Genomic DNA, 14,341 nt, shown 5'->3' on the forward strand with positions numbered 1-14,341 from the left:
TTGACCCCTTAATAACAGTAAAATTTGATTAAAATAAATTAAATAATGTATTTATTATATTAAAGTTATAAGTATAATAAATATTTTTTTATACGAACTTCAACAGTTTTCTTTTATTAATTAAGTATGCTGCTTGTAACATAATGATGGACATAAGCTTGTTTATGATGGACAACATCTGCTTTTTCTTATAAACAAGTTCGAGAAATATTGCTACTTAATTTAATTATTTTACTTATTTTTAAATTATTTTTAATGAATTTTAGTCCATAATTATGTATTAAAAAACGCTAATAAATTAAAGAATTTATTGAAAAATTAATTTTGTATTATACTTTTAGTAGAAAAACTTAAAAACTAATTTTTAAACTTAACTACGCTTGTCCACACCATTGCACTTACTAGTTTTATTAAATTCAATTACACTTTATTTTTTATGTGCATAAAATTACTTTAAAATAAAGGTTAACAAAATTGTTCTTTTAATAAGAATCAAATTATTAGCTGAAAACATAGATATATAGTGCAAAATATTACATTAATAAATAATTTTGTTAATATAAAAAAATTGACATGTTATACAGTTTATAAAATATATTGGATTAATAGTGTAGCTTCACTACATTTATCTTAACAATTAATTTTATTTTAATAAAAAAATCCTAATATAATAATCTAATGTTGGATTTACCCGTCTTGTTTGTTATACGTGAGAGAAAGCCTAATGTTACGTTGCATACCAATAATTATCATTTCATGGAAGAATAAAATTCAATTGAATTGGACAAATGAGTTGGACCTTATAATAATTCTTTATATATTGGTAGCTTTCAGAACAATATGCAACGTAGCAAATATTTTGATAAAACACTTCATATATTTTTTAAAATATTATTTTTATAAAGTATTAATTGTTATATCCCTCCCCTTTGCATAATTTTTAATTTTAAGTTTAATGAGTATTAAAATAAATTGTAATTAATGGGTGAACGGTAGGTAAGGATAGGCTGAAGATAATTAAAATCAAAATTAGATTAGTTTGCTAGATTTGATAAAAGAAAATGATTTTGTTAACATCATAGTCTATTTAATTTTAAGTTCTTAAAATATAAACTTTTTTATAAAATATTTTTTCTTATAAAAAATTACTAATTTTTTTTGCTTAAAATTAGTCATAAAGACTGAGATTAAGATTTTTAGTAAAAAACTGTGTCACTTTATAAAATATATTGATAAAAAGGTATATTAAATTTCATTTAATGAAAAATCAAATAATCTTTCTAGAAACATGTCCTGACAATCTCTAAGACTAAATTCATCTAAACTTCTACTAACAAAAGCAATGCTCAATTTACAAAATAAAAGTATAAGAAAAAGAAAAAAACGTTCCACGTATTAAGTGTAACTAATGTTTAATGACGATTTGGACTTTAAATTAATATAATGATAATATCACACCAGTAGTGTAAGGTGTGACCTATTTGGACGCTTAATTTTTTTAAAACGTTTTAATTAAAATTGAAAGTGAAATATAGTTGCCATCTAATTAATGCTATATAACGACTGATCCAAAATGTGAGAAGAATATGTGATTAACATTGTTCTAGCTCATATTATAGTCTGTGATGCGTTTCGATATCATTTCACTTTTTTTTAAAATTTTTTTTAACTGCTCTTTATATTAAGATTTATATATTTTAGATTCAAATATTCATTCTTTATAAATATAGTGATATCTATTTACTATATAGAAAGGAAGGTTATTTTATATCAAGTTTCAATACTCCTGGTTTTTACCCATAAACACTAGAAACCTTATTAAAAGAAGCCAGTATAACATCCGGTAGAGATTGTCTTCATGCATTTCTTCAGACCTAGAAAAGGTTGATGTAACCTATACATATACAAAATAAGTGTATTTAATAGACAATTCTTTAATTGTCTACACCTAATGAGATAGATGATATGATAAAAGAGAAGGATAAGGAATGAGGAATATTAATTAAATAAGCATTAACACTGTTTAAGTGTTTTATAAATCAAAGTTGTAAATTAAAGAAATTTTTAAGTGGTAAATGATAACATTTTTTGATTCTCTAACTTATGATTATGAGGATTCTGTAACTGTTGTTTCTTTTTATATTTTTAGGGTGTGCTACCATGCTATTAGTCCCCTCAAAGTCGGTCCACAAACAGGCTTTGCGTGTATGACCAGATTAAAGAAATGTAATCACAAGAAAAATTTCCTTTCATAATTAATGACCCTTATTATTCTTAACGTTATTTGCATATCAGAATTCATTACACCACTTAGCAGACCATTTTATCTTATAGCCAAAAGAAAAAATGATGGGTAAAAATTAAAACTTTTGAAAGCACATGAAACAGTGACAGTTGGATACAAAGTGAAATACGTGTTGGAGAATGGGTTTCTTACGTAGTAGATATTTACATGAAGGTCAATTCCATGTGGGGTACACACGTTTAATGATTTTAATCAACACACATTGAAGCTCATCTCTAGAAGAAGATGGAGGGCTTCAAGCTTGCTCTTTAATGCTTATTACTCAAGGGACACCGACCAGTGATATTCATTTTAAGAATGCATAATATAAATAAATAAAGGATTTCAATAATATGAAAAACACTTGATTTATGTTTCATTTAAGAATTAATGAAGCATGCGTATGCTTTTTGTTATTCAATAAATTCGGATATAGTCACTTAATCTTTTCTTCTCTTCGATAATTTATTTGTGATTTTCACTAGAATTTATGCATAGTGGAGGAAATCATGAAAAGGAGCAATGAGTAGTAAAGTATATGTAATGTGTTGTTTTGCTGGATGTGAATCAAACCCACACACAGAGTAGTTACATATATATGAGATCGTTATCCTTTCACAGAAGAGGGAGTAATTAAGATCCAAAGAAAGTGACAGAAACTAAGTACTAACACACCATTTCAGTACATGCCACAGCTTGGACACATGCTTAAGAGGAACTGCTCGCTGCTCCTCATAAAGAAGAAAATACACACACACTTGCACTCTCTCTCTCTTCAATATATTAATGGGTTAAAAACAAATAAATTAATTAAAATTTTTTAGCAATATACTCTTTATCCATTTTTTTTTGTAATTGGCAGATTCTTTTTTAAAGTGAAATCAATTTAAAGAAAAATCAATTTATAAGATATAAGTATTTTAACTTTTTTAAAATTTGACTAATTATAAAGTGTGTCACTGGCGTTTCAAAGGGTTAATTATGTAAGAGGTTTGATAAATAATTTAATTATTCACTTAATAAGTTCTTGTTATTTGCATGAGGGCTTATACTATAAACCTGCTACAAAACCTGCCTCTGTGGTCACGTAAAACTCATCCTTAAGCAGAAGGTTGAACCCAAAATTTTATGAGTAGATGCGCCTAAACACCAATATTTTGAGTATGAAACTTATTGTAATAAACTAAAAGATTTATTTTAATAAGTTGAAATGAGAAACTTACTGAAATGATTAACTTCAAAAAATTATAAGAGTTACTAAATTAATGCTTGATCCCAACACTTTGTGTAGGGGAAAAAGAAAAAGGAGAGGGGGGAGGTGGGGAGAAAGAAAGAAAAGAATGTTCTGAGATGTTTATTTACATATGAAAGAAGAGAGAGAAAGGAAATAAAAATAAAAATTCTTAGATGCCCAAATATATGCTACAAGAGGAACATATAAGTCAACTAGAGCTTATCATAAACCAGCTTTTGAAGGGATTGTTGCGCCCCTTTCTTATCCAAATGACATACATGAAGTTGGCTACCTAAAGAAATTTGAGTTGTTTGTTTGAGTAAAATTATGTGAAAAGATAAAACAAAAAGAAGGTGAGTCCCCCCTTTGTAATCTTTCCCTAAAAAATGGAGAGAGGGGAGGGTGTGGGTTTATGTGTTTTCATTTTTTTTTATGTTTTTAATATTTTATTTAATACAAAAACCATAAAAATAATTTATTAAGAAAATAACTATAATAAAAATTTTAATTTTTTTATTAATTAAACTTATTAGTATAATTATAACTTTTAATAATTAAATAATTTTTTATTTTTATTTTTACTCATCAAAACAAAAGTAGTAAACTTTTTTTCTATTTCTTTATTTTATATTTCTACCCATTTAAATAACATATATTTTTTACTTTATTTTTACTCAAATTTTCTCTTTTTATTTTTTTATATTTTATCCCTGATCCAAATAGAATGTAAGATATTTAAAGTGTTAAGCATTTTTGGATAAAGAAGTTATTTAAGCTAAAAATTTATTGTCTTACTTTCTTGTGATTGTAGACAGGACCACAAAATGGCACCCACAAATTTTAATACTCTCTCTCTCTCTCTCTCTTGGCATCTTAGGCAACGAAAAAAGGAATGAAATTCTCATGAAACAACGAATAAGGTGTATATTGAAAGAAAATAGAACTTTTTGAGTACTAATATAACCACTTTTGAAGCAATCTTTGATTATTTTTGGGTTTTGCTGAAGCTAATCAGATCAACCCAAAAAAGATAACACAAGAGGCTGAAATTGGAGACTACTAAAAAGCAAAACGTTACTGCTAATGGAAGGTGAAGGATGAGTAGTTCTTTTCAGACGATCGAGCTTAAACTGTTTCATATGAATACAATAATCGATTCAGGGGTTGAATTGATCTTTGCAAACTAAAAGTACAAATTAAATATTTATCCTGCATGATAAAAGACAAGTAACCACAAATCATTGTTCATTTGTTCCAGATTCTCTAAACATTCCCCAAAAGCTAGCAACAACCTTTACCCAAATCTCAAACCTCTCTGGGTATCCTTACAGTATTTTCTGCTCTTCTCTGCCAAAATTTCATTTATTGTTAGCCGTCCACTAAATTTTGGCAGTACCCCACATTCAATTTTCCTGTTTGCTGAGGGAAATTAAAAAAAAATTGACATGAAAATAAAAAATCATTCGTTGGAAAGTAATTAATGTCGTAATTAAGTTTCCTTTGAATTTTTATGTTTGGTTAGGGACTTCAATTTTCATAAATCAGAAGAATAGATTCGAAGAAAACTATACACTGGGTACTCTTTGAACCTCAATTTATTAGGTGTCGACCAAATTTAAGTAAAAATAACATGGTGATTAGTGTGCTAACAATATAGAGGCACTCTCAAGCAAACACTTCAATAAAAAATACAAATATTAACATTAATTATTTTATTTTTTTATTAAAATATAATAAATATTTTTCTAATACAAAATATTTAACTTCTTTTACATTATTAAGTGATATGATATAATTACACTCAAAATATTATTTTTGATAATAACTAATCATTGTAAATTTTAATTTAATAAAAAAATAGTTTTTAGTGTAATTACATTATATTATTTAATTAATAATACAAAAAAAGAATCAGATTAAACAAAAAGGTAAGAAAAAAATTAAATTCTATTAACTTTTGGTGACAAGGTGGCACGTGACTGAAAAAGGGAAAAGAGAAAAAGGCTCAAACTCCTGGCTGACTTTGGTTTCTACATTGACTGCAAAATTATAAAGGCAGTAAAAGAGTTAGGTGACTTAGGAAGGTAGATGAAGGATAGTAAAAAGCTTTAGTTTCCTTTGTTCAAAGTCATCGAGTATATAAAGCACTCACATGCATTGGTACTATTTGCAAGCTCTCTTGGGAAGTTTAGCTTAGCTAGAAAAAGGGAGTGAGTAGAGAGTTTTGAGGCAGAAGGTGGAGTGAAAATAACCCATGGGGAGGCCTCCTTGCTGTGACAAAGTTGGCATCAAGAAGGGTCCATGGACACCTGAAGAGGATATCATCCTTGTCTCTTACATCCAAGAACATGGTCCAGGAAATTGGAGATCAGTGCCTACTAATACTGGTAAATTTTCAACTGTTTATTTCCTAACATGTTTAAGTTCTTTTCTTCTTCTGTTTTTTTCGTAAGATGTGATATATTGTTATAACAATGCCTTCTTCTTGATCTATATGTATAAATATAGTTTTGTCTTTGAAATCAGTTACTACAATTTGAATCAAACTGATCATATATAGTTCAAACCTTTCTTCTCGAAGGGTTGTCAAGGTGCAGCAAAAGTTGCAGGCTTAGATGGACAAATTACCTCAGGCCAGGAATCAAGAGAGGAAACTTCACTCCCCATGAGGAAGGAATGATAATTCATTTGCAGGCTCTACTGGGTAACAAGTAATCCTCGCATCACATGTCATAACCCTCTCTTTGCTCAACAAAAAATGAAATGAAGAATGAAATCAATCTTGCTGTTACTTCCCAGTCCATCAAATACCATGAAAATTTTGAACAGCAAAATTCAGCCACATGATGTGTACTTTCATCAATTAATTAAATTTGATACAAAATTAAAACGACTTTTTTTTTAATTTCCTATTTTAGCATATTCCTATGATATGTCTGAATTTGTGAAGTTGTTAATTCTTGTGCAGATGGGCAGCCATAGCTTCCTACCTTCCACAAAGAACAGACAATGATATAAAGAATTATTGGAACACACATCTAAAGAAGAAGCTGAAGAAATTTCAAGCAGCCATGGAGCCCCACTCAGTATCAGACTCAACAACCAGTGGTCAATATTTACCAAAGAGCTTTAATGACAGAAGAAATTTAGATATCAGCAACAACATTAATCATGCCTCATCCGTTAGGCTTAGTCAGTCTCAGTCCTCCACATATGCCTCAAGCACTGAAAACATTTCAAGGCTCTTAGAAGGTTGGATGAGATCTTCTCCAAAGCCACTGAAGAGAACCCAAGATGAAGAGCTTCAAAGCAATGATGATAACTTTGGAAACAGTAATAAGGTAGTGAAGTCAACATCAGTGCCTGCTTTGAACCTTCAGCGTCAGCACAAAAGAACCAAAGATGAGCAAGAGGGTGGAGGAGATATAGTGTCTCATGACGAGTTTGATTCTATTCTTTCATTTGAGAACCTAAACAATGCTGCTTGGGATAAGTCCACTTGTGATTCTATGCCTGAAAAGAGTTCTGAACCTGCTCATGATCATGATATAGCTGCTGAGAGGAATAGGCAAAAATCTGAGAACAATAGTGCTCCTCCATTGTCATTTCTTGAGAAGTGGCTCTTGGATGAAAACGTTGGTCAAGTTGAGGAGATGATGGAGTTATCTCCTATCTTCTAACATGGAAATCGCCAATCCCTATAAATTTGGGATGTGACATTCATATCATATGAAAAGCCAGAGGGAAAGAAGAGAAATGAAACTCTCTTTTCATTTGACTAGGGTTTAATCCTTTACATGGGTTGAGGTTCTGTGAAGCTGGGATCTCTAATCTCTTTCAACTTGTAACTTGGAAGTTTATGAATATGGTTTAATTATTTCAAGTACTATGCTTAGTGCATGTTGCTCTTTGTCTTGTAGAAAACTACAAATGTTAACTTGAGTCCAAATAATAATAATACAATAACAATTATATCTAGAGATTTGACAAAATTTTATTTTGCTGGCTCAAATCATTAATACCCTCAATTCTAAAATATGTGCATTAAGAAATACTTTTAATTTTTCAAGCTTAATTTATATTGTTTCTCTTCCATTTCTGATCGGCAGTAGTGTGTAACGATATATATATACATACTAGAAGAGAAAAATGGAAATGAAAAAAAATGAAGGATAATTTATTGGAGAACGATTATTCATCTTAGTGATAATGAGCATATATCAGCTCAGTTGTCAATAATTGATGTGCCGAGAGGAAAATTTGATGTGACCAGTGTCCAAGTGTACAAGGTAATGGACACAAAAATCTTTCGATGTTGTGGCCAGTAAACTTTATCATCTGCTAACGCTTTGTTTCGTTAGGCTAAATCACAGTTGAATTATTAATTATTACAAAACCAATCAAATACATGGAAACAAACCGTTGCACCTTTTTAATTATCATTGCCATTTTTTCGATTAATAGTTTAGAGAGAGGACATTTGAATTTCAGATTATATGAGGGATATTTCGGCAACTCTGGCAGAAAAATAAAAAAATGAATAAATAAATAGAGAAAATAAATAACCAAATATTTTTCTTTATTTATTTGGTTGAGTTAAAAAGTAAGAAAAGTGAAAAATAAATGTAAAACATTTTTATTTTCTTTTCCCTTTTTCTAATTTGTGAAAAGAATAAAAAATCACAAAATTTCGTCATAATTTTTTAAAGTGTTTCTGATATATTTCTAATTAAATTGAAATATTATCATGCAAATGATTAAACTACAACTTTAATTTTGAATCAAGAGAGACAAAGAATACTGAAAACATTTAACATATGATATAAATTTTGTCTGAAAATAAACTTGGGTCTCACACTCTTTTTTTTCTGTCTATCTTCCTATTTTCTCTCTCATGCGAAGTAAGAATGGTTCTATTTTATTATCCTTTTATTTCTCTCCAAACTCTTTATGCCTGGTTTCAGTTCACTTATACCAAACAATATGCATAAGATCGTAGCTTGAAGCATCATATTGTATTATATATTTTTCTTATGTGAACACGAATTATATTTTATTAACTATCAAGCATGAAATGAGGTCTAGAAAAGAGGAAGAATAGCCATATATGAGTGAAACATGATGTTGTCACGAAAGTCTTGCTAGCAAATAAGGCAAATGGGTGCCTAAAACTCCTTTCCTTTTGGAAAAAATTCGTATGGGAAGCATGTGATCTTCTTTTTACCTTTCGGTGTGAGAAGCTGGCTACCATTGCTAATATCATGGATCATGGCTACCGTATATGCTTATAACTTTCACAGGATGCAACAAATAGGGCTTCAATCCTCTGCTGCTGGTGCATTTGAACCATCAATTCTCATACCAATTAGCTTCACCAATCATATCGTGTCATTGTTAAATACCTTTTTCTATTTTCAAGTATCCTATCATTTAAGAAGAAATATTCAATAGTTTCAATTATAGAAAAGCATATTTAATTATTATAAAATGTTGACATCATACTTTCAAATTGATTTTAAGCAACTAAATATGATAAAATTTTATTGAAAGAAATTCTTACATCCATAGATCCAAAGTGTAATAAATAATGTCAACTTTTTTCAATAAAAAATATTAAAAAATTGAAATCGTAAATGAAAATTTTATTTCAGTTAAAAAGATATAATCATTAATTATAAATTAACTGCTAACATTTTGATTCAAAATGTATATATAATAAATGCATAATTATTTAAATTTTTAATACTTTCTATTTAATGACTAGAGTATTTACTTTTAGAGGAGTGAAGTTAAAAAAAACAAAACATCTCATACTAATGCTGATAAAGAATGAATAAATAGTGATTAATAAGAACAATAGTAAAAGCCTCTAAGGGCAATAATTTTTTTATTGGGTAATAATAACAGCAATAATTTGATGTTAAATTTGTGGATAGCCCACCTTGACTTTAAGACTATATTTAATGCAGCAGCTTTAAGACTAAATGCGGCATGTTGTGATTGGCAGTGGACAACTAGAGATGAGGTGCATCATTTAATAATTCTAATAATTTATTTTGCAAGCAAAATAATGTAATGAGAGAAATTTATTATAAGTATGAGAGTGAAAAGTAAACGTGAAAACAATTATTTCCAATGGAGTAAAACCAGTAGTAAGTAGTAACCTATCTTTATTTTCACATGAAATCACATTTTCCCAATAGAAATAACAAGACAAGACACTCCATGACAAACCAAAGTTACAGAATTGACACAATTCATTGCCTTTTAAATTTTTTTAATCTCTCCCTAAGTAATAGTAGGGATGGTTACATAATTAGGGTCTTCTTATAGCAAAAAATGTAGCATATAGGAAAGAAAATTGCAGCATCTTGTGAATCTAAATGAAGGACAGAGAAAGCATGTGATTGAACTCAAAAGTAAAAAAGTGAAACTCAAGTAGTAACGGCAAATAAATGAATGTGTAGGGGGTGTGATGGAGGAGTGTTGGATCATTTATGCTGTTGTGATGAATATGCCCCGTAGGCCACACCTTTTCTTCATTGCCTACTTTTTTGGGTAATCAAAAGTGGGGTTCTCAATTTTTCTGCCCTAATGAAATGTTGTTTTTCTTCTGTTGATGCTAAATTTCCTCTATCTCTTATATGGTACTATATTTATTCATTCTGACTTATTCCGTTGTAACCATTAATATTATAACATAGCCAATTCACTAACTGCTCCTCACATTCAAGACATTCAGCCTCTCACTTTGCCTCTTTTACCCTATATATACACTTTTATTGCTTTTACAATATTGCAATACTTTTATCTGTCAAATAAACAAATGCTTATTAATTACTAACACTTTTTTTATCTCATGAATTTAGGGTGTGAAAGTAATGCTACCTACATAATTACTAGAATTACCTTCAAAGTATGTTTGGTTTCTTAATTATTTAAAAATTTTTAAACAAGTCTCCATGTTTTAAGATTTAGTAAGTAGGTACTTAAATTTTAAATTTTTTTCATTAAGTCTCTTATTAATTTTTGTCAGAATTCCGTTAAGTACCTATATTTAGTTGTTTTCTTTTGAATAATTCAGGAATTTACTAAAGAATTAAATTAATTGCCTAATCTCTAAACTATCTAATTTTTTAATTAGGTCCATGTATTTAATATAATTCTCAAATAATTTAAGGACCTATAAGTTAATTCAAGGTAAATATACATATTATTCCTTGAAAGTGACATTCGATTTATTTTTAGCCCCTAAATGTACAATTTGATCCTTAAAAGTGACACTTTGTTGAGCCTTAAAAGTTATCAAACGAAAGTTTTGTTTAGTACAGTTTAATCTTCAAAATATGAATTTGCTCACTTTTTTATCATTCTTTCACAAAAATATAAGTAACACTTTTGAGGACCAAATAATTCCTTAAAAAGATTAAAATACAAAAAATTCAGAGACTCAAAAGACCAAATTATAAAAAGCAAAAGTTTTAACAATTAAAAGTAATAAAACATCACTTTCAAAAACCAATTTATGCATTTGCTCTTGATTTAACCTTCAAATAATAAGGTATGACCAATAATCTTATATAAAAAAGTCTCAATATATATGAAAACTAGAGTGACACTGTACGGTTTAACTGTCTATCATTTCAGGAGGAGATCCCAGTCACAGATCTTCCTCTTTGTACCATTTATACACTGTCACAAAACATATTCCTACGATTACCCTAACCATTTCTGTTTCCTCGTTGGATTCTCTTCAAGACATAAATTATAAATATACAATTTTCTTCCCTCTTTTTGAGGTTGTGGAAAATCCTTTAGGATATGCTGGGGAAGACACCCATTTTAATTAATGAAGATGAAGACAGCATTTAGTTTCACATGACAATTAAGAATTAAAAAAAACCAAAAAAAACAAAAGATTTGTAAAATATGTCTAGTGTCCGTGCAATTATGCAACTTCTTCCACCATTTTTGTAAGTATGTATCAATAATACTAGTTGTGAGCTTTAATATAAGGTCATGATGTCGTATAACCCTATCCGTATGGGATTTCCCAATTCCAATCTCAAGTTAAAAATGAACTTTTTTTAATTAAAATAATGATTTTTTTGGTCAATTAAAATAGTGATATAAGTAACAACAAAAGTCATCTTTGTGCTAGGTAGGGTCCATAGCAAAATTAAGTGTATAATAATAAAATAATTTAAATTAAATAAAAGGACTTTAAAAAAATTTAAAAATTAGGGAACACACTTAAGAATCGTTAAGATGGAGAAAAGAGAAGAGAAAGGAAAAATATTTAAATTTAAGAAGTTGTCTCATTTGATTGAAGAATAAACAAGGAAGGAAGGAAAGCTTTACAAAAAAATGTTTTGATAAATTTTTGAGTTGTTTTGCCCATAATTTAACAAACTTTTTCCTTGTTTTCTTAATTTTTCTTTATTTTTCCTCTGCAAATAAACAATGGGTTAGGGTGGGCTTAAAAAGGTTTTTTTTTTTTTTATAAATCATACAAATATTTTAAGGTTATTGAAGTTAAAGTTTAAAATGAAAATAGGAAATTATGAAAAATAAAGGTTTATATAAATCTTTAGTTCTTAAAAAATTTACAATTTTTATATTTGGTCTCTATATTTATTTTTTTCAAACAAATTATTAATTTTGAACATGGTATTATTATTTGGATTTTAGTGGATGAAATAATATTTTTAAACATTTATAATATCATCTTTGAAACCTAATCTTGACTTCATCTTTTGAAGTCCTAAAGATATTCAAAATTAATATATTAAGAATCGAAGAAAAAAGAGAGAGTTGACTTTTAGTTCATTTATGTTAAAATAGATTATATTGCACATATCAAATTTTGAGGGGAAAGGGGATATAGTTTTAAATTAATGAAAAAGTATAATATAATTTAAACATCTCTCAAAAGATAAGAGCACGGTTTATTTAAATAAAAACTTTATTAAAACTCGTAGAGGATGGGTTAAGTGAAAAAGTACTTGTAACTTTAACAAAAGAGTCCCTTTCCTCAATGTTAAAGGTTCAACCTCACACGAAAACATCATATGTGAATGTTTTATGTTCAAAAGGTATAATAATAAATAAATAAATAATCTAAGTTTTTCTTTATTAACTGCATGTAAATGATTTCCCTTCTCCGGAGTCACTCCTGTTTTTCGCTCTTTGTTGTGTTTAGTAGGAAGAAGTAAAATAATATATATATATATATAAAATTTTCACAGTCACACTTCGCTGGTGAACGAGACTATTCATTGATGCTTCCTAATCTTTCATTCATCTCCTCCCTAAAAAAATGAATAAAAAAGAAAGAGTTGTTAAATACAAATTTAAAATTTTTCTTTTCTCGTGTATATATTATACAATTAAGAATCAAATTCTTATTCGCATCAAATAAAATCCCCTATTAGCAGCATGCTTAAGTAATATAATTATTTATCAGTTGTATTAGACTTTATTTTGTAATTTGAAAATTTCCTTGCTCTTTTGATGCTGGATCAAACATAACTGCCTGTAAATTGCTTCCATTGTCTAACAAAGTATCCTCTAAAATGTAAATTAAAATTATGGGTTTTTTAATTAAAAAAGTATTTATTAAAAAAAATTACAGCAGTACAATTGATTTATGATACACATACTTTAATGACAATTCAATAAGTTAGGTTACTCATTTTCCGATGTATAGACATTTGCACACATATTTAACAGAAAAATCCAGGAATAAACAAAATTAAAACACAAATGGATCTTTGAATTAGCCTAATAATTAAGCAAAGGTTGATGCTAATCGTGTAAAATTTGACACCGTTAAATCCATTTGCAACAATAATGCTATTATAAATTGTACCTAACATTGCATGGCTGTCATGAGAGATAAGAGCCTCCATTTGTTATGATCCTCATGAATAGGGCTTCCCTTTTGTGCGAAACATAAAACAAGTCCACACATGGGGACCACAACAAGATCCTATGTGAAGCTTCATCGCCCCATACTGCACATGTTTGAAGGTGCTTGGCATTTTTTCAATAAGGCCATATGAAAAACATAATACTGATTTTCTCTTTAGTTGAGTCTAGATTGAAACAAGTCAGCTACACAGGAATCTTAGCCAATTGCATGGAAAGACTAAAAGGGACAACCTACTAAATCATTGTTATTGCCCAATTACTATGTGATCCCACTGCCTTCAATGCAATTTAAGTTTTGTCCTGTTCCTAATATAAACCATTAGTCTCTCTCTCTCTTCCCCCACCCTTCTCTTTCTTTTCTCTCTCTTTCTATTGTAAATCAACATCTATGCTATTATGTGGAAAATGAAGTGGTTTGCTTACTTCAACAAGTCCACAGCATTTAATTGGCCTTCAAATTAGGCTAAGCATATGGACCAGTGACGAAAGAAAAGGAGTGCCAATTTCTTCAAATTGTGATAGGTGATAGGGATCATAATATGAAATGGAACCAACCTAGGAGAAACAAACGTAAGTTTCAGCGATAATAAAGATTTTGTAAGTTAACCTTGTACTGTACTTGCAGTATGACCAAAAGGAAGAAATAAAAAAAAGGCCACTCGAATGGAAGGAATATTTAAATTTGAATTAAATTTTCGTTCATTTGAAATAAAAAGTAATGACTGTACATAGGTGGTTCCTCCATTTCGAGACCTAGAAAAATTGTAATAATATTTTTGCTTGATTTAGGGGGTGAAGTGCTAATATTCTGAAGTCTGAGGAAAAAATGCTACTTGTCTTGTTCAGAGGAAACTATTTCGTTGATGTTTTGAAAATATAGCTGTGTATGA

General features: G+C 28.8%; 1 protein-coding gene across 1 annotated transcript; it reads left to right on the plus strand.

The window, feature by feature from the left end:
* The first annotated feature begins 5,689 nt into the window (after positions 1-5,689).
* LOC113861851 (myb-related protein 306) lies at positions 5,690-7,494 on the plus strand. The gene is made up of 3 exons (XM_027494923.1): positions 5,690-5,905; positions 6,100-6,229; positions 6,487-7,494. The coding sequence occupies exons 1-3, from the start codon at positions 5,773-5,775 to the stop codon at positions 7,196-7,198; spliced, it is 975 nt and encodes a 324-aa protein (XP_027350724.1). The 5' UTR covers positions 5,690-5,772; the 3' UTR covers positions 7,199-7,494.
* The last annotated feature ends 6,847 nt before the right edge of the window (positions 7,495-14,341 follow it).

Source organism: Abrus precatorius, unplaced genomic scaffold, assembly GCF_003935025.1.
Source record: "Abrus precatorius isolate BTA unplaced genomic scaffold, Abrus_2018 Scaffold3, whole genome shotgun sequence".
NCBI lineage: Eukaryota > Viridiplantae > Streptophyta > Magnoliopsida > Fabales > Fabaceae > Abrus > Abrus precatorius.